This window comes from Macaca nemestrina, chromosome 11 (genome assembly GCF_043159975.1).
Source record: "Macaca nemestrina isolate mMacNem1 chromosome 11, mMacNem.hap1, whole genome shotgun sequence".
NCBI classification, from domain to species: Eukaryota; Metazoa; Chordata; class Mammalia; order Primates; family Cercopithecidae; genus Macaca; species Macaca nemestrina.
In genome coordinates this window covers 140,360,155-140,387,596 of record NC_092135.1, presented here as the reverse complement: position 1 = coordinate 140,387,596, position 27,442 = coordinate 140,360,155, and the positions used below count along the sequence as shown (strand labels likewise).

The 27,442-nt window shown below is 45.8% G+C and overlaps 1 protein-coding gene across 6 annotated transcripts in view; it reads left to right on the top strand.

Annotated features, from left to right (window-relative positions):
• Positions 1-27,442, top strand: part of LOC105473739 (contactin-associated protein-like 4) — a 207,606-nt gene that overhangs the window by 151,706 nt on the left and 28,458 nt on the right. For all 6 annotated transcript variants that reach the window (XM_024790372.2, XM_024790371.2, XM_024790373.2 and 3 more), the window contains 3 exons: positions 17,364-17,491; positions 24,453-24,623; positions 25,249-25,467. In XM_024790372.2, coding sequence (XP_024646140.2) covers positions 17,364-17,491; positions 24,453-24,623; positions 25,249-25,467 — 518 coding nt within the window. The remainder of the gene's footprint in view (positions 1-17,363; positions 17,492-24,452; positions 24,624-25,248; positions 25,468-27,442) is intronic.

The following is a 27,442-nucleotide window of genomic DNA, read 5'->3' as shown; positions in this document are numbered from 1 at the left end:
TGGGACCCTGCTGGGTGTCGGGATTGGTAGCAAAGGAGGGAGCTGGTGAATCTGCTGAAGACCCCAGGGCTGACACGGGAGCCATGGGTTAGCTCAGTAAGGATCGCTCAGCTGTGACGCTGAAGTCAGCCGCAGGGCAGAGGAGATGCAACCTAGACACAAGTGCGCCCGGGCAGTGTGAAGGACGGACTGTGGCAGACACGGCCAGGGATGCCCAGAGGGCCCGTGCACATCAGGGACAGCCTCAACCCAGCAACCCACAGCGTGCGAGGGAAGGACTGGCGTGCACGGGGATTCTCCACTGTCGCGCAGTGTGTCTACTAGTCTGACATTGGTCAAAATAAAAGATCAAAAACTTGTAAAATGACTCAGAGGTGTGTGGTGTGTGTGGAGGCGTCGGTGCAAAGAAACAATCAAATGACCAAGGAGCGTCCAGAGACAGGTGCACAGTCCTGTGGGCAGCACCAGGGAGTGTGGAAAGTTTGGTCTTTTTAATAAATGGAGCCGGGTCCACTAGATATCCACGTGCAAGGAGTAAACCTTTATATTTACTTCACAGCACATAAAGATCAATTCCAGTTGGATTTCAGATCAAATATGAAAGGCAAAAGAATAACAATTCTAGAAGAAAGCACCAGAGAGCATCCCCGATCCAGATCTCCAAGGGTTCTAATTCCATCTTGTAATTCCAAGCGAGTTCGGTCTCCTCTCCCTCCCACCTGCCTCTCAACCTCCGTCTCTCTCTCACTCTATTTCAATATAGACACACATAAGTATACGGGTCCTGAATCATTGCAGAGTCCATTGCAGACATGATGCTCCTTTAACCTCAGATATTTCGTCCTGTATTTCTCAAAAGCAAAGCTGTTTTCTTACATAACCAGAGTCCAAAAATCAAAATCAGGAAATTCATATTGATCCAGTGCTATTTTGTAACCCATAATTTGTATTTACATTTCTCTAATTATTCCCATAATGCCCCATTACTGTTGATGTTAATTTGACAGTTTGGTTCGGGTGACGTCTGCCGGATTCCCCACTATGAATGATCATTTTTGCATTTGTGATCAATAGTGTTTTGTGCAGGGATGTAGGAAACCATGTTCTTACTCTCTTATGCCTCAGATTCAGCCCACCTATTTTAGCATCCATTAATTAATCCTGCCTGAATCAATTATTATTGATTGTTGTTCAGATGGTGGTGTTTTTGTTGTTGTTGTTGTTGTTGTTTGTTTTGTTTCAGTAACACTGTTCCTCGTATGCATGTTTCTCAGTCGACATTCAGACTGTCAGGGTCTCTCTCCCTCTTCATAACATGTCCTGTCTCCTGTCCTGACATCATCTGGGGCTGCAGCTGTCCCAGGTGAGGCGGGTTTCAGCCGTGTCCTCCTGCCAGGCCCCATCCTCCTCTGAGCACTTTCTTACATTTTACCCAACGGGTTCCAGGCGCATCCTGCTCTAAGCTCGTCCTTCCTGGAGAAGATTCTTTCCACGCTCCTGTGGTGCATCTTCTGTTAAATTCAGCCCTAAACAAGTGTATCTCCCATTCTGGTGTTGTAAACCGAGTTATCATTCTATCTTCTAACTGGTTATTATTTAGTTTAAGTCCCAGCTATTTATCTTTGTTTTTATTGCATTTGCTTTTGGGTTCTTGGTCATGAAATCTTTGCCTAAGCCAATGTCTAGAATGTTTTTTCTGATGTTGTCTTCTAGAATTTTTATAGTTTCAGGTCTTACGTTTAAGTCCTTGATTATTGGTGTATGTGAAAGCATGGTCTCATCATATCCGGTTCCACTGAACTCTTTCTTCTTGCCCATTTGGTGAGACACTGTCTTTAGGGCTGAGGCACTTAGAGGGTATACATGTGAATGTCACGCATGTAGATACCATGTACGCCTCAATAAAGACACTGATCACGTGCACGTGTGTATTTACGGAATCACATCAAGAATGTGTCTTCATAATTATCATCCAGAACATTTTATGAGAAATGGATGTTAACATTCATCAAAGGTTTTTTCAGCATTTATGCAAGTAATCAAATGATTTTTCTCCTTAGATATCTTAATTCGATAAAACATATTAATGATTTCCTAATACTGAAACTGGAATAGATCACTGGCCGTGTTGTGTCTTTCTTTGTGTGGAATTACATTCTTCATGCACCGATAATACAGCTAGAAGGTTTGTGTCAACGTTCGCAGGTGGCCAGTCTGTGCATTCCTTTTCTTACCGTCTTTATCAGATTTAGGTGTCAACAGTGCTCTGGAAGAATTTTTCTTTTTTTGGAATATTGGGACTATTAGATTTTTGAAGTTTTACTAGACTTTCTCTGTGAATTCACCTTGACCGGGGACTTCTGTGGCACATTTTGTTGATACATTTCTGTTTTGTTTCTACAGAATTGAATACACTAAACTACATAAACCCAGTGGAATCAATTTCATTAAACTTAATTTTCCTAGTAAATTATCTTTTCACTAGTAACAAGATAAATTCAGGGCCAGGCGCAGTGGCTCACGCCTGTAATTCCAACACACTGGGAGATCACGGCGGGTAGATCACCTGAGGTCAAGAGTTTGAGACCAGCCTGGCCAACATGGTGAAAACCGTCTCTAATAAAAACAAAATATATACAAAAATTAGCCAGGCACGGTAATGCGCACCTGTAATCCCAGCTACTCGGGAGGCTGAGGCAGGAGAATTGCTTGAACCTGGGAGGCAAGGTTGCAGTGAGCCAAGATCATGCCATTGTACTCCAGCCTGGGTGACAAGAGTGAAACTCCATTTCAAAATAAATAAAGAAATTAATTAATTTAAAAAATTAAAGAGTATAAATTCATTCCTATAGAGGTAAATTCATTCATAGAGTGGTCTGAAAAGTAGTTTATTTTTTATGGTTTTTCCCTTTTAATAATTTTCCCTTTTTAAAAAATTTTACTATTTTGCATATGTGTGTTTCCTGCCTTTTTTCTTGATTAAACTATCTGGGGTCTTCCAGACACACGATATATTTGTCTTTATAGTATGTTTTTTTTTTAAGTATTTTGATTTACTATTTAGATGTATTATTTTTCTATTCTTCACCTTATTAATTTTTACATTTAAAAATTTTTCTTTATGCTTTTTTTATTCTCTTTGTTGCTTATACCAGTCTTTATGGTGCCAAGTAAATATACTTGTGTTCATTCTTCACTTCTGGCTGGTAAAAATATTTCAGAGTTTAGGTTTTCTTCTGTTCACCAATTTCAATGCATTAAATAATCTAAAATGCATTGCTTTATTTACCAGTATTTTAGTACTTCTGTAATTTTTATGTGTATTTCCCTTTTTATGGCAATTTTTTAAAAATAGCCTCGAAATTTTCAAGTTAAAGGACCTTCTGTAAAAGGGTCGCTAATATTTTCAATTTTATCAAGTTTTTTGTTGTTGTTGTTGTTACATGAGTAAGTTCTTTAGTGGTGATTCGTGAGATTTTGGTGTATCCATCACCCAAGCAGTAAAGATTTGTAGTCTTTTTTTTTTTTTTTTTTTTTTTGAGACGGAGTCTCGCTCTGTCACCAGGCTGGAGTGTAGTGGCGCAATCTCGGCTCACTGAAACCTCCGTCTCCCGGGTTCAAGCGATTCTCCTGCCTCAGCCTCCCAAGTAGCTGGAACTACAGGTGCACGCCACCACGCCCTGCTAATTTTTTTTTTTTGTACTTTTAGTGGAAATGGGGTTTCACCATGTTGGCCAGGGTGGTCGCAATCTCTTGACCTCATGATCCGCCTGCCTTGGCCTCCGAAAGTGCTGAGATTACAGGCGTGAGCCACCACGCCCAGCCCAATTTGTAGTCTTTTATCCCTCACCCCCTTCCCACACTTTCCCCCAAGTCCCCAAAGTCCATTGTATCATTCTTTTGCTTTTGTGTCCTCATAGCTTAGCTGCCACTTATGCGTGAAAACATATGATGTTTGGTTTTCTGCTCCTGAGTTACTTCACTTAGCATAATAGTCTCCAATCCCATGCAGGTTACCGTGAATGCCATTAATTCATTCCTTCTTCTGGCTGAGTGTATTCCATCATGTATGTACATACGCCACAGTTCCTTTATCCATTCCTTCTTATGGCTGAGTGTATTCCATCATGTATGTACATACGCCACAGTTCCTTTATCCATTCCTTCTTCTGGCTGAGTGTATTCCATCATGTATGTACATACGCCACAGTGCCTTTATCCATTCCTTCTTATGGCTGAGTGTATTCCACCATGTATGTACATACGCCACAGTTCCTTTATCCACTTGTTGATTGATGGGCACCTGGGTTGCTTCCACATTTTTGCAGCTGTGAATTGTGCTGCTGTAAACATAGGTGTGCAAGTAGCTTTTTTGAATAATGACTTACTTTCCTTTGCATAAATACCAGTAGTGGGATTGCTGGATCAAATGGCAGTTCTACTTTTAGTTCTTTAAGGAATCTCCACACTGTTTTCCATAGAGAGTGTACTAGTTTACATTCCCACCAGCAGTGTAGAAGTGTTCTCTTTTCGCCACATCCATGCCAACATCTGTTATTTTTTGATTTTTTGATTATGGCCATTCTCGAGGGAGTAAGGTAGTATCACATTGTGGTTTTGATTTGTATTTCCCTGGTCATTAGGGATGTTGAGCATTTTTTCATGTTTGTTTGCCATTTGTGTATCTTCTTTTGAGAATTGTCTATTCGTGTTGTTAGTCCACTTTTTGATGGGATTGTTCATATTTTTTTCTTGCTAATTTGTTTGAGTCCATTATAGATTCTGGATATTAATCTTTTGTCAGACATATAGATTGTGGAGATTTTCTCCCACTCTGTGGGTTGTCTGTTTACTCTGCTGACTGTTCCTTTTGCTGTGCAGACACTCTTTAGTTTAATTAAGTCCCAGCAATTTATCTTCATTTTTATTGCATTTGCTTTTTGGTTCTTGGTCATGAAATCTTTGCCTAAGCCAATGTCTAGAAGGGTTTTTCCGATGTTATCTTCTAGAATTTTTATAGTTTTAGGTCTTAGATTTAAGTCCTTGATCCATCTTGAGTTGATTTTTATATAAGGTGAGAGATGAGGATCCAGTTTCATTTTCTACATGTGGCTAGCCAGTTATCCCAGCACTGTTTGTTGAATAGGGTGTCATTTCCCCACTTTATGTTTTTGTTTGATTTGTCAAAAATCAGTTGGTTATAAGTATTTGGGTTGATTCTTAGTTCTCTATTCTGTTCCATTGGTCTATGTGCCTATTTTTATACCAGTACCGTGCTGCTTTGGCGAATATAGCATTATAGCATAGTTTGAAATCAGGTAATGTGATGCCTCCAGATTTGTTCTTTTTGCTTAGTATTGCTTTGGCTTTGCATGCTCCTTTTTGGTTCCATATGAATTTTAGGACTTTTTTTTCTAGTTTTGTGAAGAATGATGGTGGTATTTTGGTGGGAATTGCACTGAGTTTATAGATTGCTTTTGGCAGTATGGTCATTTTCACAATATTGATTCTACCCATCCATGAGCATGGGATGTGTTTCCATTTGTGTCATCTATGATTTCTTCCAGCAGTGTTTTGTAGTTTTCTTTGTAGAGATCTTTTACCTCCTTGTTAGGTGTATTCCTAAGTATTTTACTTATTTATTTATTTATTGCTATTTTGAAAGGGGTTGAGATCTTGATTTGATTTTCAGCTTGGTAGCTGTTGTTGTATAGCAGAGCTACTGATTTGTGTACATTCATTTTGAATCCTGAAACTGCTGAATTCATTTTTTGGAAGAGTCTTTAGGGTTTTCTAGGTATACAATCATATCATCAACAAACAGCAACAGTTTGACTTCTTTTTTACCAATTTGGATGCCCTTTATTTCTCTCTTGTCTGATTGCTCTGGCTAGGGCTTCCATCCAGTGCCAATAGAAGTGGTGAGAGTGGGCAACCTTGTCTTGTTCCAGTTCTCAGAGAAAATGCTTTCAACTTTTCCTCATTCGGTATTATGTTGGCTGTGGGTTTGTCATACATGGCTTTTATTACCTTGAGATATGTCCCTTGTACACTGATTTTGCTAAGAGTTTTAATCATAAAGCGATAATAGATTTTGTCCAATGCTTTTTCTGCATCTATTGAGATGATCATGTGATTTTTGTTTTTGATTCTGTTTATGTGGTATATCACGTTTATTGACTTGCATATTTTAAACCGTCCTTGCATCCCTGGTATGAAACCCACTTGATCATGATGGATTATCTTTTAAATATACTGTTAGATTTGGTTAGCTAGTATGTTGTTAAGGATTTTTGCATCTGTGTTCATCAGGGATATTGGTCTGTGGTTTTCTTTCTTTGTCATGTCCTGTCTTGGTTTTGGTATTAGGGTGATACTGGCTTCACAGGATGATTTAGGGAGGATTCCATCTTTCTCTCTCTCTTATAAAATAATGTCAATAGAATTGTTGCCAATTCTTCTTTGAATGTCTGGTAAAATCCAGCTGTTCCTGGACGTTTCTGTTGGTAATTTTTTTAGTACCATTTCAATCATGCTGCTTGTTACTGGTCTTTTCGGGGTTTCTCATTCTTCCTGATTTAAGCTAGGAGGGTTGTATCCTTCCAGGAATTTATCCATCTCCTCAAGTTTTCTAGTTATGTGCGTAGTAGCCTTGAATGCTCTTTTGTATTTCTGTGGTATAGGTTGTAATATCTTCCATTTCATTTCTAATTGAGCTTCTTTGGATTTTCTGTCTTCTTTTGGTTAATCTTGTTAATGGTTTATCCATTTTATTTATCTTTTCAAAGGACTAGCTTTTTGTTTCATATATCTTTTGTTTTTTTGGTTTCAATTTTATTTAATTCTGCTCTGATTTTGGTTATTTCCTTTCTTCTGTTGGTTTGGGTGTAGTTTGTTCTTGTTTCTCCATTTCCTTGAGGTGTAACCTTGGATCGTCTATTTATTTGTGTTCTTTCAGATCTTTTGATGTAGGCATTTAAGGCTATGACCTTTCCTCTTAGCACCGCCTTTGCTGTATCCCAGAGGTTTTGATATGTTGCATCACTATTATCATTCAGTTCAAAGAATTTTTTAATTCCCATCTAGATTTCATTGTTCACCCAATGATCATTCAGAAGCAAGTTTATTAATTTCCATGTACTTTCCTGGTTTCAAAGGTTCCTTTTGGAGTTGATTTCCAGTCTTATTCCCCTGTAGTCTAAAGTACTTGATATAATTTTGATTTTCTTAAATTTAGTAAGACTTGTTTTGTGGCCTATCGTATGGTCTATCTTGGAGAAAGTTCCATGTGCTGATGAATAGAATGTATATTCTGCAGTTGTTGGGGAGAGTGTTCTACAAATATCTGTTAAGTCCATTTGGTCCAAGTTATAGTTTAAATTCATTGTTTCTTTGTTGACTTTCTGTCTTGATGACCTGTCTAGTGCTGTCAGTGGAGTATGGAAGTCTCCCACTATTACAGTGTTGCTGTCTATTCCATTTCTTAGGTCTAGTAGTAATTGTTTTATAAATTTGGAAGCTCCAGTGTTAGGTGGACATATATTTAGTATTGTGATATTTTCCTGTTGGACAGGGCCTTTTGTCATTATATAATGTCCCTCTTTGTCTTTTTTAACTGCTCTTGCCTTAAAGTTTGTTTTGTCTTTTATAAGAACAGCCAGTCCTGATCACTATTGGTGTCCATTTGCATGGAATGTCTTTTTCCACCCCTTTACCTTAAGTTTATGTGAGTCCTTATGTGTTAGGTGAGTCCCTTGAAGGCAGCAGATACTTGATTGGCAAATTCTTACCATTCTGCAATTCTGTACCTTTTAAGTGGAGTATTTAGGCAATTTACATTCAACATTAGTATTGAGATGTGAGATACTATTCCATTCATCGTGCTATTTGTTGGCTGTATACCTTGATTTTTTAAATTATATTTTTGTTTTATAGGTCCTATGAAATTTATATTTTAAAGAGGTTCTGTTTTGATGTGTTTCTAGAGTTTGTTTCAGGATTTAGAGCTCCTTTTAGCAGTTCTTTTAGTGCCATCTTGGTAGTGGTGAGTTCTCTTAGCATTTGTCTGTCTGAAAAAGGCTGTATCTTTCCTTCATTTATGAAGCTTAGTTTCACTGGATACAAAATTCTTTGCTGATAATTGTTTTGCCTAAGAAGACTGAAAATACAGCCCCAGTCCCTTCTAGCTTATAGGGTTTCTGCTGAGAAATCTGCTGTTAATCTGATAGGTTTTCCTTTATAGGTTACCTGGTACTTTTGCCCCATAGCTTTTAAGATTCTTACCTTCATCTTGACTTTAGATAACCTGATGACAGTGTACCTAGGCAATTATCTTTTTGTGATTACTTTCCCAGGTGTTCTTTGAGCTTCTTGTATCTGGGGGTCTAGGTCTCTAGCAAGGCTGGGGAAGTTTTCCTTGATTATTCCCCCAAATATGTTTTCCAAACTTTTAGATTTGTCTTCTTCCTCAGGAACGCCAGTTATTCTTAGGTTTGGGCATTTAACATAATCCCAAACTTCTTGGAGGCTTTGTTCATTTTTTTAAATTATTTTTTCCTTGTCTTTGTTCGATTGGGCTAATTTAGAAACCTTGTCTTTGAGCTCTGAGTTCTTTCTTCTGCTTGTTCGATTCTACTGCTGAGACTTTCCAGACATTTTGCATTTCTCTAAGTGTGTTCTTTATTTCCTGAAGTTGTGGTTGTTTTTTATTTATGCTATATTTCACTGAAGATTTCTCCTCTCATTTCTTGTATTGTCTTTTGATTTCCCTGAATTGGACTTCACTTTTCTCTGTTGCCTCCTTGATTACCTTAATAATTGACCTTCTGAATTGTTTTTCAGGTAAATCAGGGATTTCTTGGTTTGGGTCCATTGCTGGTGAGCTAGTGTGATTTTTGGGGGGTGGTTAAGGAACCTTGTTCTGTCATATTATCAGAATTGTTTTCCTGGTTCCTTCTCATTGGGGCAGGCTATGTCAGAGGGAAGATCTGGGGCTCAAGGCTGCCATTCAGAGTCTTTTGACTCACGGGGTATTCCCTTGATGTAGTACTCTCGCCTCCTTCCTATGGATGTGGCTTCCTGAGAGCCCAACTGTAGCGACTGTTTTCTCTTTTCTGGATCTAGCCACCCAGCAAGTCTACCAGGCTCCAGGCTTGTACTGGGGGTTGTCTGCTCAGACAATGTGAACCGTTTTCAGGTCTCTCAGCCATGGATACCACCGCCTGCGCTGGTGGAGTTGGCAGGAGCTGAAATGAACTCTGTGAGGGTCTTTAGTTTTGGTTGTTTAAAGCACTATTTTCATGCTGGTTGGCCTCCTGCCAGAAGGTGGCACTTTCCAGAGAGCATGGGCTGTGGTGGGATGGAGAGGCTCTGCTGGTGGGCGGGGCCCTAGAACTCCCAAGAGTATATGCTGTTTGTCTTCAGCTACCACAGTGGGTAGGGAAGGACCATCAGGTGGGAGTGAGGCTGGCATGTCTGAGCTCAGGTCTTGCTGCGGCTGCTGTGGGGGATGGGGGTGAGGTTCACAGGTCAATGGAGTTATGCTCCTAGGAGGATTATGGCTGCCTCTGCTGTGTCATGCAAGTTATCAGGGAAGTGGAGAAAAGCTGGCAGAGGCCTCACCCAGCTCCCACACAACCCAAAGGGTTAGTCTCACTCCCACCGTGCCCCCCACCCGCCAACAGCACCGAGTCTGTTTCCAGGCAGTGGGCGAGCAGGGCTGAGAACTTGCCCCAGGCTGCCTGCCTCCCAGGTGTGAAAACAGGTAGGACTTCATGCTTCCCCACCCTGTGGAGTCTGTACACCAGATTCATGCCCTCCCCCAACTTCTGGCCAGGAGATGGCTTTTTTTTTTTTGAGACAGAGTCTTGCTCTGTGGCCCAGGCTGGAGTGCAGTGGCTGGATCTCAGCTCACTGCAAGCTCCGCCTCCCGGGTTCACACCATTCTCCTGCCTCAGCCTCCCAAGTAGCCGGGACCACAGGCGCCGCCACCACGCCCAGCTAATTTTTTTTTTGTTTTTTGTTTTTGTTTTTTGTATTTTTTTCTTTTTAGTAGAGATGGGGTTTTGCTGTGTTAGCCAGGATGGTCTCGATCTCCTGACCTCGTGATCTGCCTGTCTCGGCCTCCCAAAGTGCTGGGATTACAGGCTTGAGCCACCGCCGCTGGCCCAGGAGACTTCTTAATCAGTTCAAATTGTTACAAAGTTCAGCTGGAGATTTCCTTCTTCCTGTGTTTTCCCAGTGAAGGTCAAATCCTTCTCTTATGAGCTAGATCTTCAGGTTCCCCAGTGAGGGTGTGTGTTTGGGGGCAGATGATCCCCCCTTTCCTACTTTCACAGCTTGGGCACTCATAGTATTTGGGGTGTCTCCTGGGTCCTGCAGGAGCAATCCGCTTCCTTCAGAGGGTCCGGTTTCACTCGGCTTTCCTGGTATATTCCTGCAGTAGTTCTGTGTTTTATCACATTTTGATGACAGTGTGTTATTTATATTTCTCTCTCTGTGGTAAACTAATCGTCAGGTGTGTGGACATTCCATGTGAGCTTCAGGGGAGGCTGTGTTGTCTATTGGGTGTAGCTGTTGATATATTCTCATACTCCATTGATTATGTTATTGAGTCCTTCTATATCTCTACTTACTTTTTGTCTCTTTTTATATTAAATTCTCCTATTACCAGTGTGTTTCCATCCCTGACACCTCTCGTTTCCTGTAGATTTTGCTTCCTAAAGAGCCTTGGTCTGCCATTTGTGTGACGGTACTGACACAGCTCTGCCTCCACGTTAGGCTGTGACTCCAGCATCCAGGAGGGTAGTGGAGTGTGTCCTTGTCACCCCCGCAAATGGGCTGTAACTGCTGTGACAGCCTTACCACCACCTGCTCACAGTCCACCCTCTGCATCCGCTGGTAGATGAAAAATATCAGAGAAAAAGACAATGAAAACAACAATACAACAGGACCTGGCATGGTGGCTCACGCCTGTAATCCCAGCACTTTGGGAGGCCAAGGTGGGCAGATCACCTGAGGTCAGGAGTTCGAGACCAGCCTGACCAACATGGAGAAACCTCGTCTCTACTAAAAATACAAAATTAGTGCATGCCAGTAATCCCAGCTACTCAGGAGGCTGAGGCAGGAGTATTGCTTGAACCCAGGAGGCAGAGATTACAGTGAGCTGAGATCACGCCATTACGCTCCAGCCTGGGCAATAAGAGCAAAACTCCATCTCACAAAATACAAAATAAAAACAAAATACAACAATAACGTAATGCAAATAAAAAAGTAATACAGTATAACAGCTTTCACATGGCATTTACGTCACATTGGGCGTCATGAGTGATCCATGGATGCTCTAGATGGTGAGATGGGCTCAGGTTGCAGCAAATGCTACATTCTTACCAGGGACTTGGGCGTCTGCTGGCTTTGCTGCCCTGCACTCCTGGTCCCAGACTAGTACCCAGGGGCGCTCTTTCTGTTGTCTGTTGGTGGCAGGCCTCTGTCCTCTCACCACACCCTTTCAAAATCACTCTTTGTCTCTGATATATAGAGTGTGCTGTTGTGTCTTGCTTTGGGGGGTCAAATTTAAAACCTTTTGACTTTCAAAAGGTGAGTTGAGGCCATTAGCATTTATTATTAAAACTCATATGTCTGGGTTCAACACCATCATATTATTCTATGGAATAGTTATTATGCAAATTACTGTGTTTGCTGTTTCTTTCTTACATGGTGTATATTTCTCTGGTCTTTACAAAAATTTTGGTATTTAAGGAGTGTTGCTTTCTACCTTTATAGTTATTTATTTTAAAGTGACTTTATTCTACTGTTCTTTTATCTGATCCATTGCTATTTGGCTTATAGGCTTTAATTTTTCCTTCATTGCTGAGCCCTCAGTGCTGCTCAGCCCTGTCTCCCTCTCCTGCCTCCTCCCTGTTGCATCCTCTCCATTCTGCAAGAATAAAACTAACCACGCCCACAGGCATCCCACTGACACCAGCCATGCACGTGGCCAGCTCTGTGTCACTCTTAGGTCTGCAATTAAACATCCTCCATCCTCACGCGTATTAATTCTGCTGGAGTTGCCCAGTCATCTCCCGGTTGGCTGCTGTTCGTGCTCCAGTAAATTCTTCAAAGGCAGAGCAGATGCCTCTGGGTGTAGAATCCCTGCAGCTCTGGGGAGCACCCGCCTCATATTGTGACCTGGCATCCGAAGGGAGGTGACTGGATGTGAAGCCCTTGGTTCATGTTTCCTTCACACTTTTGAAAATAATCTTCTACCATTACCTTCATGTATGTTATTTTGGAGAAATCTGAGGCCCTTGTACATTATTTCACCATTTTGGCCTGAAACTCTGGTCATTGTTTCCTTGTGTGTGGGTTTTTGTTTTGTTTTGTTTTGTTTTTTTTGAGATGGAGTCTTGCTCTGTCGCCCAGGCTGGAGTGCAGTGGCCGGATCTCAGCTCACTGCAAGCTCCGCCTCCTGGGTTCACACCATTCTCCTGCCTCAGCCTCCTGAGTAGCTGGGACTACAGGTGCCCGCCACCTCGCCCGGCTAGTTTTTTGTATTTTTTTTAGTAGAGACAGGGTTTCACCGGGTTAGCCAGGATGGTCTCGATCTCCTGACCTCGTGACCCGCCAATCTTGGCCTCCCAAAGTGCTGGGATTACAGGCTTGAGCCACCGCGCCTGGCCCCTTGTGTGTTTTTTTGTTTGTTTTTTGAGATGGAGTCTCGCTCTGTCGCCCAGGCTGGAGTACAGTGGCACAATCTCAGCTCACTGCAAGTTCCACCTCCCGGGTTCACGCTGTTCTCCTGCCTCAGCCTCCCAAGTAGCTGGGATTACAGGCACCTGCCACCACGCCTGGCTAATTTTTTGTATATTTAGTAGAGACGGGGTTTCACCGTGTTAGCCAGGATGGTCTTGAACTCCTGACCTCATGATCCACCCGGCTCAGCCTCCCAAACTTCTGGGATTACAGGCGTGAGCCACCGCGCCCGGCCCTTTCCTTGTGTTTTAAGTCTAACACTTCTACTAGGATAAACCGCAGAGTTGATTGTTCCAGGTCAAGTTCCTCTGTGTGTACAGCTCAGGTCTTCCTTTGCTTTCAGAAAGACTTGTTGGGTTATAGTTTTAAATATTAGTTCTGTTTTATTTTTTCTTTATCTCTGGTTACATATAAATTGGGTTTTCTTTGTCTTCTATTTCCACTACTTTCTGGTTCATATTGATTTTTTATTTATCTGATTTGCTTTCTTTGAGTTGTTCGTTTTTGCTTTTATCCAATGACCTTTATTACATTTTTATCTGAATCTGTTCTCTCTTGGGCATGTTGTAATTATTCCTCATTTTCTATGGTTTTGTAGTTTTCTTGGGTTTATTTTGTAATTTCTGTTCCCTTGCTTGCTTTCTTCCGGATGGTTGGTCCACGTTTCTTCTTAGTTTGTGAATTTCGGATTCATAGTACCTTGTCACACCTTCTTATGCTTGTTTAAAGACATTTAAGTCCATTTGGAAGATTCTGTTATATTTTTTTTCACTCATTGCTGGTGTCCCAGGGAGATTTCCACCCAGGTGGTTTTCACTTTGTTTTGTTTTACATTTATGAAGACGGTGTCTTTGCATCTCTGTGGGCAGGGCTGGTTGTAGAAAATGGTTGACATATGGGTCCTGGGTTACGGGCACCGCTGCAGTCAGCATGGTCCTTGCGTGGAGTCCTGTGTAAGGGGAAGGGTTTTGTGACCGTCATTAGTTTTTCACAATTTCCTTTTCCTGGTGGGATCCTAGAGTTTCTCTCTAACATCCCTTCCATTATACCACATGGTTTCCAAAGGGCACTTCCCTTTCCATCCTCCCTCCCCCAGACTCTTGTCTTGGCAAAGCCACCTTCTTGAGCGCGTGAGTGTGCCCAGCCCCTTCCTGTAGCCAGTGCCCCGATCTATGTGCCGTTTTCCAGTATTTTCACCCTCAAGTGGACTTTCTCTCTGGCGGTGATTTTAGATCAGTTCTAGGTTCGCTGTTCGTGCCTTCCCTTTTCTCTTTCACATGCATTCTCTCCAAGCTGCCCTGTCTCTGCCGAGGTCTGCGGCGGGGTCTGGGCCCGATTCACTGTCTGCACCGTCTGTGTGCACAGCAGCCATGTGGGGCTCCTCTCCCAGCTTTGCGGGCCGTGTGGCTCTGGGGGCTATTCTCTAGCCTTTTGTTCTCTGTTTCTGTCTTGGAGGACACCTTGGGAGTTTCCCCGTCTCGCCAGCACTGTTGGGGCACCTTCCGCTGCTGCAGCTGACACTTGACATTAGTTTCATTGGCTGTGTTAATGCTTCAGAAAAATCTGGGGAGTTCACAGTTTTACAGCATTGAGTGTTCCAACTCTTGACTATTCCCTCAGTAACCTTTGTATAGCGCTCAGTGTAGAGGTCTCACGTGCCTTCGTTGGTTTTACTCCTGGGGGTTTGTGTTTTGGATGCTACTGAGAGCCAAGTTGCTTTGCACTTCATGTTCGCCGAGTTGGTGTTGCTGGTGTATGGAAACACAGTCTGTTTTCGTGTCATTGATTTTTTATCCATTGGCCCTGCTAGACTCATATTAATTTTTATGGTCTGTAAATTATTTTGTATTTTCTACATATATAATATCCATAATTATTGTAATTTTGGTTTTTCCTTTACAATCAATATTCTAGTTATTAAGTTAGATGGGTACATTGGTGTTTTTTATGTTCTCATTTAAGCCATTTAAATGCCTGAGATGTTTCTCATAAAGTAAAATTTTAATTGATCAAGAAAGTTTTTGGTGATGATATATTTTTCTGTAAGTCACATTTCTCATAAGAAAGTAAAAACTGCTCCATTCACTTGGAGCTGTCTTCAAATTTGGCCCTAAGAATGGTTCTAGGCCGGGCGCGGTGGCTCAAACCTGTAATCCCAGCACTTTGGGAGGCCGAGACGGGCGGATCACGAGGTCAGGAGATCGAGACCATCCTGGCTAACCCGGTGAAACCCCGTCTCTACTAAAAAATACAAAAAAAATAAAACTAGCTGGGCGAGGTGGCAGGCGCCTGTAGTCCCAGCTACTCGGGAGGCTGAGGCAGGAGAATGGCGTGAACCCGGGAGGCGGAGCTTGCAGTGAGCTGAGATCGGCCACTGCACCCCAGCCTGGGCAACAGAGCAAGACTCCGTCTCAAAAAAAAAAAAAAAAAGAAAAAGGTTCTGAATGATTTTGTTGTGGACAATGGTAACATTTCTGTTCTTCTAGTAAATGTTAGAGTTGGCCAGACATTTCTCCACGTTCCTCCTTTCCAATGTTTAAAAATATCCCTTAACATTTTCTGTAGTTTAGGAGTGTCTATGAAGGAAGTTTAAATGCTGTCTTCTTGGATTCTGGAGACCTCTGGGAACCCGTGGCAGCTTCACTGTGTCTGTGTCTGTGTCTGTCTTGCAGTGAAACCTGCAAGGAGAACATAGAGGAGTCAGGCGTGGCTGTGAACCAGCAGTTTTCAGTGAGCCTGGCAAATCTATCGTGAATCCCCTGAATGAAGCAGGGAGTTTGCACTCACATGACAATGTAGAAGGCCACTCTTCCCCGCAGCTGAGCAGTAGCAGCTTCCAAACCAACGCTGACCAAAGACATATTAGTATTTCATCACCTTTCTCCACACATATGCATCCACTGAGCTACATTTACTTATTCTCAGCACTCTACATACATTGCTGACGTTAAACTCTTAATAAAAGGCATGCATTCTGCAAAGTTATGCTTAAAAACTTCAAGGTTTGACCTTGAATGACCACAAGCTCTGCATTTCCCAGGAGTGTTCCTGGCCTCCCGGGACTTGGGTGTTTGTGCTGTCAGAGACGGACGGTCAGACAGTGATTAATGTGGCTGCTCTCCACCACCTCAGAGACGTCCCAGGCTGGCCCCTCACACTCCGCATAAGCCGTGCTCCTGGTGCCTGCTCTCTAGTATTCCGAAATCAAGCTTTAATAGACTTGGAAAATCTGTGTTGTATCTTCCTTGTTACCAAAAAGAAGTAGAAGCTTAACTAAGTAAAGCAGTGGATTGTTGAGGTTAAATTTGGCAAATGATCCAGTTCCTTCACTGTCTTACTGTTTATATTTTAATTTTTATTCCTTTGTATCTCAGTATATGCACTAAATATAGCGGACATATGATAATGTAAGAGGAAATGTTTAAGACAATTTTAAGTTTAATCTGAAATAAAACATTTAAGCCACAATTTTAAGCTTAATCTGAAATAAAATGCTTAATTTTGTTAACTGTGATAACATTTTTTTCTGTTAAATGAGGAACTTTTAGTTGCATAAAAAAAATAGGAATAGCCACACATTCAGCACCTTGGCCCTTTCTTCCAAATCTACATGGAGGCAGAATTGGCTGCATCTAAACGGTAGAAATGGCTTTATTTCTCCCTGTGGATTCAGGGTATTTCTGGTTCAAATCAGATTCTCTATGGTCTATAAATCAGAAATCCACATGAAAGTGAAGTCCATCATAAAATAGCAAAGATGCAGCAAAAACGTAAACAATGCCCTTATTTGGGAAATATGGAAACCAGCCAGAGAGGAGGCGGTGGCAGCCGGGGCCAGGCTCTCTGTCCCATCCCAGCCGTCTCTGCATTTCTCCTAGAGACGCTCATTTATCTCCAGCACACACTCAGTTTTATAAAGCCATTCATAGCAGGAATGAGTGCGCAAACATCCCTGGAAGGATCACACCTGTCACCTGTGGGAAGAGAGAGTGGGCAGTTCAGGTTGGAAGAAACCTCTAGGGACAGGTATTGACCGAGCACTCACTCTCAGATCATCCCACTGATTAAAGTTTAGAGAGTATTGCATTGCATTGGATTCCCAACTCGGTTTCAAATCAGTTTTTTTTTTTTTTAGTTATAAAAGTCAATAAAGAAGGACAAAGCAAACACAAGGTAGCTTTCTAAAATAATAATAATTAAAATAAAAATCTGAATGAAAGTCGTTTTTTATTGATGTATTACATAGACTACTATATCTTATTAATACTTAACAATCCCCCTCACTTAGTTGCCCACAAGGCACGTAACACTGCATTCCGTGCAGCATTTGTTATTATTTATTATTTATTTAGCAGTATTTATTCGTACTCCGACATTTAGAAGCACAATCTGCCACTCATTTCTGCTGAAGCTGCGATCTCGGGCTGACAGATGACCACCTTCAGAGTCTGCTGCCTGCCTTCTCTGTGGTCCCCATGTGGACAAAAGGACGCATCAAGGGTGTTACTGGACCTGGCATTTGGGTGGTGGCCCCGCCAGGCCTGGCATGTCCCTGCAGGTGGAGCTGGGTAATCCTGGCCCTGCCCAGCGTCACGCGGTGTCTTTTCCCCCAGGACGAGCGACGTGGGCGTGCTTTCCCACCGTGAGCACCTGCCAGTCACACAGATCGTCATCACCGACGCGGACCGCCCAGGCTCGGAGGCAGCTTACAAGCTGGGACCACTGCAGTGCCAGGGAGACGGTAGGTAGCGCCCACACCTCTCTCCTGACAGCGCCTGTCCGCGCAAAGACCGCCTCCATGGGGGGGTTGATGGAAAACGAGGAGTTATGCGCCTTTTTAAAATTAGGGAAGTGACGCACGCCGCGTGGCTGTTACTCAGTGGTTGGTCTAAGGCGTTACCGGGAGAGGCAAGGGGAGCCCTGAGAAGCCTCCCCATCAGCTGGAAACATCCCAGGCATCGGCTGAGGGAGACGCCCCTGCGAGTGTGTGCAGCATGCCCTGCAAGAGAAGCTTCCTCAGACTCCACGGGCATCATCTGTCCACGGACCCAGCCTCCTGTCTCCATCGCTTGGTCAGGGAACTGGGGCCTGAAACCAGGCATGCATTCGGCTTCTCACTACCCGGATGGCGGGATCAGAACATTGGCTGGAAACAAACGAACCAAGTGCATTTCGCTTTTTCACTTCTTGATTTCTGCAACTCTAGCGCTCTCTCTCGCTCTCTCTCTCTCTCTCTCTCTCTCTCTCCCTCTTTTGTAACAGTGGCTCCTGTGATTTCATCTTCTCACAATATTTGCAACCTAAAGCAATATTTTTAAATGTAATTGCAGCTTTCATGGTCACTATGCATTTGCAGCAGGACCTTCCCAGGTGGAGACCAGTCCCCAGTCCCTGTGAGCACCTCCTCACAGTGAGGCAGTGCACGCCCAACCTCACTTCCCTCTGAGACATCTGGTGACTTCGGACGCACCTCAGTGGCTTCACCACCCACATTTTTTTTTTTTACCTTTCTCAGACATTTTATGGTCCAAGTTCTTAACTGGAACTTAAAAACAGAGCAATTATTTGTTCTAAATTAAAACCTTAGCACACATTTGTGATGTGTTGTTGTAGGATTGTAGGAGTTTGGAAGAACAGATGTGATCGATGATCATACAAGCACCACCACGCACCTGCCTGTCATAGGCGCTCCTTGACAGCTGCTTTCTCCTGCTCTGTGCCCTCAGCCCCTGCCTCTGGCTCCATCCTCGCACCTCAGTGACCCCTCAGTCTGCCCTGTGTTGATCATAGATTCTTTTCCCCCAAGATTTTCACTAGTTTCTCTCTGATTGCCTGGCTCAGAGCAGTCGTCCACTGCTCCACGCTCAGCATGATTCATGAGAGAACTGGGGTCTCTTCTGCTCACATCTCTATTAGGTTTTTAGTCTGTGGGTCCTGGCAGGGAGGATGCCCGTGCTGGAAGCGCCTTACAGGCTGGAACTGGCCACCAGAAGCAGCCCACGGCCATCAGAACAGGCCCAGATGTCAGCCTGGAAATCAGGCGGGAGCCACACGGGGTTTCGGGCAGCCCCTGAAAGCTGCTTTGTTGGTCATCCGCTGTGGTTTTGCATTTTTACGAATAGCTCTTTGTTTGGTCAGTGTTTCGGGGAGATAAGTTCTGTGAACCGGCTCCATCACGGCACCTTCCTTCCCCAGAGGTGTGTACGCCGCGCCAACCTTTCACAAGCGGGAGAGAGACACTTTATTTTCATGTTCAGTTTGATGATTAACCTGAAAAGCCATTATAAATCTTTGACATTTGAATTCTGATCATTTTAAATTTAATGTAAACATCGGCCCTGCTGCTACCTGGCATTGGAAAACCTTCCTCTAAGTGTCCTGTGGGAGGAAAAACCATGGCTGAGCTGCTGGAATTGGCTCTTTCATTTCTTCTGCGTGACTGGAGCAGCTGTCTGGGGAATCCTAGCTGCCCAGAGAGCATGAATATTCAGGGCGTGCAGCCGTACAGCCCGGAGGAGGCTGCCCCTTAGACAACGTTGTCCTTGATTCTCTCCCCTCGGGCACTGCTGTGCCTAAACCACTTTGGGCGAAGGGGATCAACCCTGCCCTCACAAAAAGGTTTTGGGGCTGCACCGGGGCCACCTGCCCAGGGCCAGGAATCCATCCCAGTCTGAAATTCTGAATCCCTCGCTCTGCTTGGAACTGTTCTCTTTTGGTCATCTGCCTGCCCGCTCCTCTTCTTTCCTCCCTGCCTCCCTCTCTCCATTTGATCCGCGAAGCACAGGAGGGTTTGTTGGAGGGCACATTATAAAACCAAACGAAAGGCATATTCTGAATTTTCTGTGGCTGAAGAAAACAGGAAACGTTGCCAAGTCCTTTAGTGAAGCAATATGTGAGTGGCTCCAGTGATGCAACAGGGAGGCCACGGTGGCACCACTCTCCTGGGGGCCACAGTGAGGAAGAGAACAGGTGCACCCCACACCCACAGGACGGTGCCAGGGACCGGGGAGGAGGGAAGGGCAGGGGCAAGGGGGGCTCCACAGAAGGCTGCATCCGGGAGAAGGCCTGGATTGAGGAGGACGGGGGGGTCCAGCATCCAGCACACGAGGAAGAGAGTCCTGCTCAGCAGGAACCAAGCATGTGGGGCCTGGCTGAGGGTTGCTGTGACCCAGTCTGAGCTGAAGCAGCTTCAACAGAGGCCGGGTGGTACGGATCGAACTGGGGCTGGATCCGAAGATAAAAGCAGAAAGATTGAATGGGCAGTGGATGTGATTTATGAGTCCGGCAGCCTTGAGGGTTGGGTCTGAGTGGCAGAGCCTGGGACCTGTGTGCAGAGCTCAGGTGTGAGCTGCTCCAAAGCCCAAGATGGGCATGGGCAGAGCAGAGAGGGGGGTGTTGGACTCGGGAGGCTGGAGGGGGAGGCAACAGAGGGCAGTGGGTATCTGGGGAAGGGAAGGACCAAGGGCAGAGCCCTCCAGGGCAGAGGGCAGTGGGCGTGTGGGATGGGCCAGAAGTTCTGAGCAGCGGTGCTTTGAGGAGGACCCCGGCGGGCCTCAGGGCAGGGAGAGAGTGTGCCCAGTTGCACCGGTGCCGCCGGGCCACATTGCAGGACAGAGGTGCCCCTGGACCTGTCGGCGAGGAGCCTGCGGCAGCCCAAGGAATCCACAGGAACATTGAACAGAGGCCCGGGGCTCCCTCCACGCCACGTCCTGCACCGGTCACACGGGAGCACAGACGGAAATTTGGGTCCAGAGTTGCTTCTTTCCACTCCTTTGTGACCGGCTGATTCTTGGTGGCTGTGAGAATGAACAGCGGTGGAACAGAGGAACGGCCCGGTGTGTGCTGCTCTGCTGCAGGTGATGGACGCAGGCCTGTGCCTCCGGAGTCTGTGTCGAGCTGCTGATGTCAGAAACGCCACCCTCTAACCTGGAGGCAAAGGTGTGCACAGAAGACCCAGCCGTGTGTCTGCTGAGCTGGCTCCTCAGTGCTGCCGTCAGGGATGACTTCTGAGAGTAATGATCCCTCCCCGTCGGCCTGACAGTTTCATGCTGCACGTGTCTCCGGACGAGGGTGGCTTTTCTATGCACATGTTCATGAATAGCTTTGTTCTCTTTCCAGCTGTTCTACCAACCAAAAACTGTAATTATATCCAGCATATTGCATGATTTTCATTTTGTTTTGCTTTATATTTGATTCCTATAATTTTCCCCAACATTAGGAAACAGCATTACAAATTTCAAAAGAGGAACCATTGAAGTCTAAAATCAAGAGTATCTGTGCTCTCAACAGGGAAATTATAACCACTCCTGGTGTTTTCTTTTTGTTAAAAAGCCAGGCTTACCAGTTCATTTTTGTAAATAATCAGAAAGGCAAATTTGAAAAGAAAAAGTTAGTACCTCAGCAATTTTATAATTTCTATTCCTAGTTTTAAGAAACATATGGTTACATTGTGTGTGTCTTTGATCTTGGAAGTAAGCATCCTTGCTTTATAAAGCCACCTGCCTTTTAACAAGTTTTCTCTTCCTTTTAAAAAATAATTAATTTATTATTTGGAAGGTTTATTTGTAGATCAAATAGAAATTTAAAAAAGAAAATATTTATGAAATAAACCTTAATCCCATAGGGCTAATAAAACTTATTTTCCCGAATGGGCAATGTCTATCGGAAAAAAACATTGAAGGCAGGTCTCTTGTTTCATTTTAACTTTGTGAGTGGAGGTTCACCAAGTTATGTACAATATGCGCACAACACATCCACCCTTCGTGTAAAAGGTGAACACCATCTGTGTGTCATCCACACTACACATGCACAGACATCATCCACACTGTACGTGCACAGTCCCTGGGTGCCCCGTCTTAGACCCTGTGTCTGTAGAGTTTATTTCCACATCTCCACTATGCAGCTTCCACCCACCTCTCTGCTGTGGAATTCGCACTTGGGTTCTGTAACCCTTTGCATCACACACACACACACACACACACACACACACACAAGTGAATGCAGCTTCCACCTCGCTCTCTGCTGTGGAAATTGTATTTGGATTTTGTAAGCCTTTGGGTTACACACACACACATACACACACACACACACACAAGTGAATGCAGCTTCCACCCCCTCTCTGGTATGGAAATTGTTTTTGGGTTCTGTAACCCTTTGCATTACACACACGCACAGGAAGTCACCTTGGAGCAGGGCTGTCACCAAGTCCCTGCTGCGCGGAGGCTCGTGTGGTTGTGCTGAGCCCTTCCTGGTGGGTGACTCGGGCCCACTGTGCTTCCACCTGAGCCCTGTATAGCACAAGAGGCCATGGCTCCTGCCAGAAACACCCTGGAGCCACTCCCCAGAGAGCCTCCGGCACCTTCTCCTGCCCACCTGTACGCGGGGCAGAGGACCCCAGGGCTCCAGGTGTGTGTGGAGCGGCGTGGGGGCAGCCGCATTTGCTTTTCCTGTTCCCAGCTGACCAACTTCCTGTGAGGTTCAGCCCCTCAGGGAGCCGAAGGTTCTGTCCTGGAGTGGCCCTTGTGTAAACGGGCAGCGTGTGGAGCAGATTCTCATCCACTGGACTAAACGAGCCCCCCGCTCACAAAGCTAAAATGAAATAAGAGACATCCTTTCACGATTTCCTCTACTTTGGGATTTTAAGGAACCCAGACACTCCTGACAGTGGCCAGGGTGGGAATAGGCCTGATTTTCTGTCTTTCCTGCCATCTTAAATCACATATTTTTTTTTTTCTGCAATTGTTCAACTAAAAGCACTGTGATGATCTCGAGGCATCTCCAGGGACTCGCCTGAGACTACAAACGTGGGGTTTCCCGGCGGGTGCCTGGCATCGCCTTAATTCACATCCCAGCCGGGTGCCAGGCATCACCTTAATTCACATTCACTATGGCCAAGCCCAGGAACAACAGTAACACAGAAGTTAAGAAATGTGCTTGTAGCTTCATTTAACCAGAGACTGCTCCAGAGAAAAATGAAACATCTTCAGAAAGAATTCTCAACGGAAACCCAGCAAACGGGCAGCTGGCTGCATGTGAGCTGCCAAAAACCTGAGCACGGACTCCTTAATATGAGTTCCTCCAGGTGAAGCTGAGAGGTGGATGAGCGGAGCATCATCCTCGGCCCCAGATGGGACCGAACGTGGATCTGCGCCTGCTCAGAGCAGAGGCGAGTGGGGTCTCCCTCCCCGTGGTAACAGAGGGAATGGATAGTGGGATGTGGCTGTTTTTCTGACACTCTGCATGAACTCATTCTCCAGGAAAAGTAATTTAGGTGTGAGGATGTTATGAAGTCTGGGGAGTGACGAGGAATGGGCTGTTCGCATAACGATCTATGCTTACAATGGATGCCCCAGAACTTTCGAGGCAACACCAGCAGCTTTGGAGTCCAGGACAGCATAGCCAGTACCTGGCTGAGTCTTCAGGGTCATGCACAGCCGCTGGGTCCCACTTCACCACCACACCACACCACGGGCCTTCCACGAAAGCCAGCATCAAGCTAAATCCAGAGAAGCTCACAGCATTGCCTCAGAATGGCAACTGTGGACAACCAGATAAAATAGAGGGAATGAAAGTCCAGATAAAAACCATGAATGGACAGTCATTTAAATCTACTACATATGACAGGATTATATTACATGCCTTTGGAATTCCATTTCCATTAATGTGCTAATCACTCGGGAAGATGCTTTTATCAACTTGAGCACTGTTAAAATGTTTTAAGCCATTTATTTTGCATTGATCATAAGTGATATGAAATTACACTAACAGGCTGGGCGCGGTGGCTCACGCCTGTAATCCCAGCACTTTGGGAGGCCAAGGTGGGCAGATCACAAGGTCGGAGATCGAGACCATTCTGGCTAACACGGTGAAACCCCGTATCTACTAAAAATACAAAAAAATTAGCTGGGCGTGGTGGTGGGCGCCTGTAGTCCCAGCTGCTGGGGAGGCTGACGCAGAAGAATGGTGTGAACGTGGGAGGCGGAGCTTGCCATGAGCTGAGATCGCACCACTGCACCCCAGCCTGGGTGACAGAGCAAGACTCTGTCTCAAGAAATAATAATAATAATAATAATAATAAAAAATTACACTAACAGAAACCAGTATAAAAAAAGTGGTTATTTTCCGATCCAGTTTTCTGAGGAGCCGTGGAGATTGGATGAAAAGCGTGTGTTGTGAGACACAGTCGTAGCATGAGGCGAGGGTTCCACTGATGAATCTTCTCATTGGAGGAGGAATTACCACCCAGGCCTGGATGAGAGCCGGGGCTCCCGCCACGTGGTGGTGGCCCTGACTGGGTGTGAAGAAGTTCCGGACGCCTGGGTGGGAAGGTGAGCGTGGCCAGCTCAGGGGGTTTCTGCAGGATATTTTCTTTAACTTAAATTTACAAAGGTGCTTAAAATATCAAATGATGAACAAACCAATGTTTTGATAATAAAAGTATGGTGGAACATTATTGAAGTGATTTGCCTGGGTAAGGCGTTCAGAGTGAAGACACTTCATACATCGAAGGTGAATTCCTTCCTGTGCCGTGCGGGCCCCGCACCTCCCGGTTCTCATCAACCGCCGACTCTGCGCGCAGACCTCATGTTCAGGAAAACGTCACAAAGAACACAAACGCGGCCTTCTTAGGTTGCGGCTGCACTCAGCAGCGAACGTTTGACATGCCTCACGGGTTTGCTGCCTTCTCCCCCTTCTCCCGTCAGGGTCCTTCTGGAACTCGGCGTCTTTCCACACGGAGGCCTCCTACCTTCACTTCCCCACCTTCCATGGAGAGCTCAGCGCTGATGTGTCATTCTTTTTCAAGACGACGGCTTCCTCTGGGGTGTTTCTGGAAAACTTGGGGATCACGGACTTCATCAGCCTGGAGCTGCGCTGTGAGTGTCTGGGAAGCTCTACGGGGCACTTGTTACTTTGTTGTAAGCTCTTGGGCGGTTTTGTGTGTGAAGCACCCCCTGCCCCTGTCATCAGCTCCACCCCGACTGGTTCATTTCCAGCCCTCAGGTCTGTGAGTTCCACTCACCGCTGGTCAAAGAGACCGGCCATGTGCCGCGGCAGCACAGCTGGCAGCCCGTGGGCAGGACCTGTCTGCATTCAGCTGGGTACAAACAGGGCGTTGGGTCCCACCAGGGCGTCCACAAGGCGTTCCTGAATTCCCAGTCCCTTCGTGGCACAGACCTGCCGTGTTACGACCAATGCCCCCAACCTGCTCATCAAACTGTGTGAGGTTCAGGACGAAATTCTCCACAGACCCAGGTGGTTTAGTTTCTCTGCCACAGGTCATTACCTTTCCAGTTCCTTACTTAGTAAACTGAACTGTACATTCTGAGCTTATTTATTTTCCCGTATACATAAGTTAACTTTGCCTTTTCACCCGACTCCAAAAGTCGACTCCCCGCCTGAGGGCCCCACGCCCTTGCCACCGGGGAGCCCTCCCCATGGTCCAAGCTCAGGCCCCTCCTCGGCTGTCGCTGACACTGCTTCCCTGTGGGATGTTTCCAGCCCCCGCAGAAGTGGCCTTTTCATTCGACGTGGGAAACGGGCCCTGCGAGCTCACGGTGCAGTCGCCCACTCCCCTCAGTGACAACCGGTGGCACCTGGTCCGAGCCGAGAGGAACGTGAAGGAGGCATTGCTGCAGGTGGACCTGCTGCCCCCCAGCACTCGCCAGGCCCCCGAGGATGGACACAGGCTCTTGCAGCTCAACAGCCAGCTCTTCGTGGGTGAGTGCGAGCCGCGCTGCTGGCTTCCCGGTCCCGCGGGTGCTGTAGAGACAGCTGGAGAGGAAGCAGAGAGCAGGCGGGGTTGGGTGACAGCTGAGGCACCACTCAGGGCCGCGTCCCCACTTCCGGCCGGGTGCTCGGCGGTGAGCTCATCCCCCGGGCCGCGTCCCCACTTCCGGCCGGGTGCTCGGCGGTGAGCTCATCCCCCGGGCCGCGTCCCCACTTACGGCCGGGTGCTCGGCGGTGAGCTCATCCCCCGGGCCGCGTCCCCACTTCCGGCCGGGTGCTCGGCGGTGAGCTCATCCCCCGGGCCGCGTCCCCACTTCCGGCCGGGTGCTCGGCGGTGAGCACATCCAGGACCGGCTCCGGGGCACTCTGCTCTGGCTGCGTCCTGCCCAGTGAATGGTGTGGCAGCCATTACCAACCACTGGTCTCTACCTGGAGGTGGACGCCCGCCCGGAAGCTGCAGCAGGTGCTCCCCTGGGTGCCCCAATACTGGGGCCAGAAGGAAACCAGGAGGGAGGTGGCCACGGCCCACTCACCTTCCTCCTGCTCCCCACCTCCTTCCCTACCCCGTCGCTTGCTCACATTTCCAGGCAAGCCAGACCCTCGGCAGCCATTTGCTGTGACTGCCCCGCAGCCTGGAGTGGGGGCCCTGGCTCCTGCCCTGGCTCACTGGTTGGTTTCGGGGCCTCCTACCCTGGCTTAAGGGTTGGTTTTGGGGTCTCCCACCCTGGTTTACTGGTTGGTTTCGGGGCCTCCTACCCTGACTTATTGGTTGGTTTTGGCTTTGTGTTGTGTTGTCCACAAATGATTTTATTCTCATTTGGCTTCAAGAAGACAGAAGGATTACTCCCTCTGACTACTCCTCCGCACTTTCAAAAGAATAAAAAAGCTATTTATCAGGAACTCCAATCAATGAAAAATAATCACGGACTCTTGCTGGAATCTCAGTGAGGCGGATGTTTGAACTTTTAGGATCCCCACACATTTCTGTGCTTAAGCAATCATCTACAAGCTTTCGCTAGTCAAAAAAAAAAAAGGTTATTGTTAATTTTACAAACGTTTAATTTTAGTATTTTCTGTGTATTTTTTTACTTTTTTGAACTATTTTAGTCTATTAAAGAGATACTTAGGCACTGTGCCGAATGCCCTAATTGAGATCGTATGGCCACATTTGAATAATGTGTGTAATATATAGTTGTATAAGTTATGAGTACCTATAAATAAAATAACACAATTTCTGCAATACTATGCGGAAAATTCATAGGGTGACTCTGCCGCCGGGACCCTGTGTTCTGAGGATGAAAAGTCTGTCAACCCCACTTAGCTGTCTCGGTTTTTTTTCTTTTCTTTTCTTTTCTTTTTTTTTTTTTTTTTTTTTTTTTTTTGGAAATGGAATCTCCCTCTGTCGCCCAGGCTGGAGTGCAGTGGTGCGATCTCTGCTCACTGCAAGCTCCACCTCCCGGGTTTATGCCATTCTCCTGCCTCAGCCTCCCGAGTAGCTGGGACTACAGGTGCCTGCCATCACGCCCGGCTAATTTTTTGTATTTTTTAGTAGAGACAGGGTTTCACCGTGTTAGCCAGGATGGTCTCGATCTCCTGACCTCGTGATCCGCCCGCCTCGGCCAAGTGCGGGGACTACAGGCGTGAGCCACCGCGCCCGGCCAGCTGTCTTGGTTTTTATATTTGGTGAGTTCGTGGTAAATTCCTGAATCATGGACATCTGCCTTAACGCAAAATCTCAGACTGGGTCTCACATCAACATCTCCTCTCCTGAGCCTGGCACCACAGTTAAAACCATAGAAGTGGCCTTTCTACTCTGAAAAATGGAGCAGACAGGAACTGTCCTCAAACTGGCAAGTGCAGTCTGCTCTGGGCTGTGGCCACCCACGTCAGGTCCCAGGAGCTGCACCTGCTTCCACCATGCCCGGTGTCCACAGCCTTCCCAAGGCTGAGTTCAGGAGAGATTTGC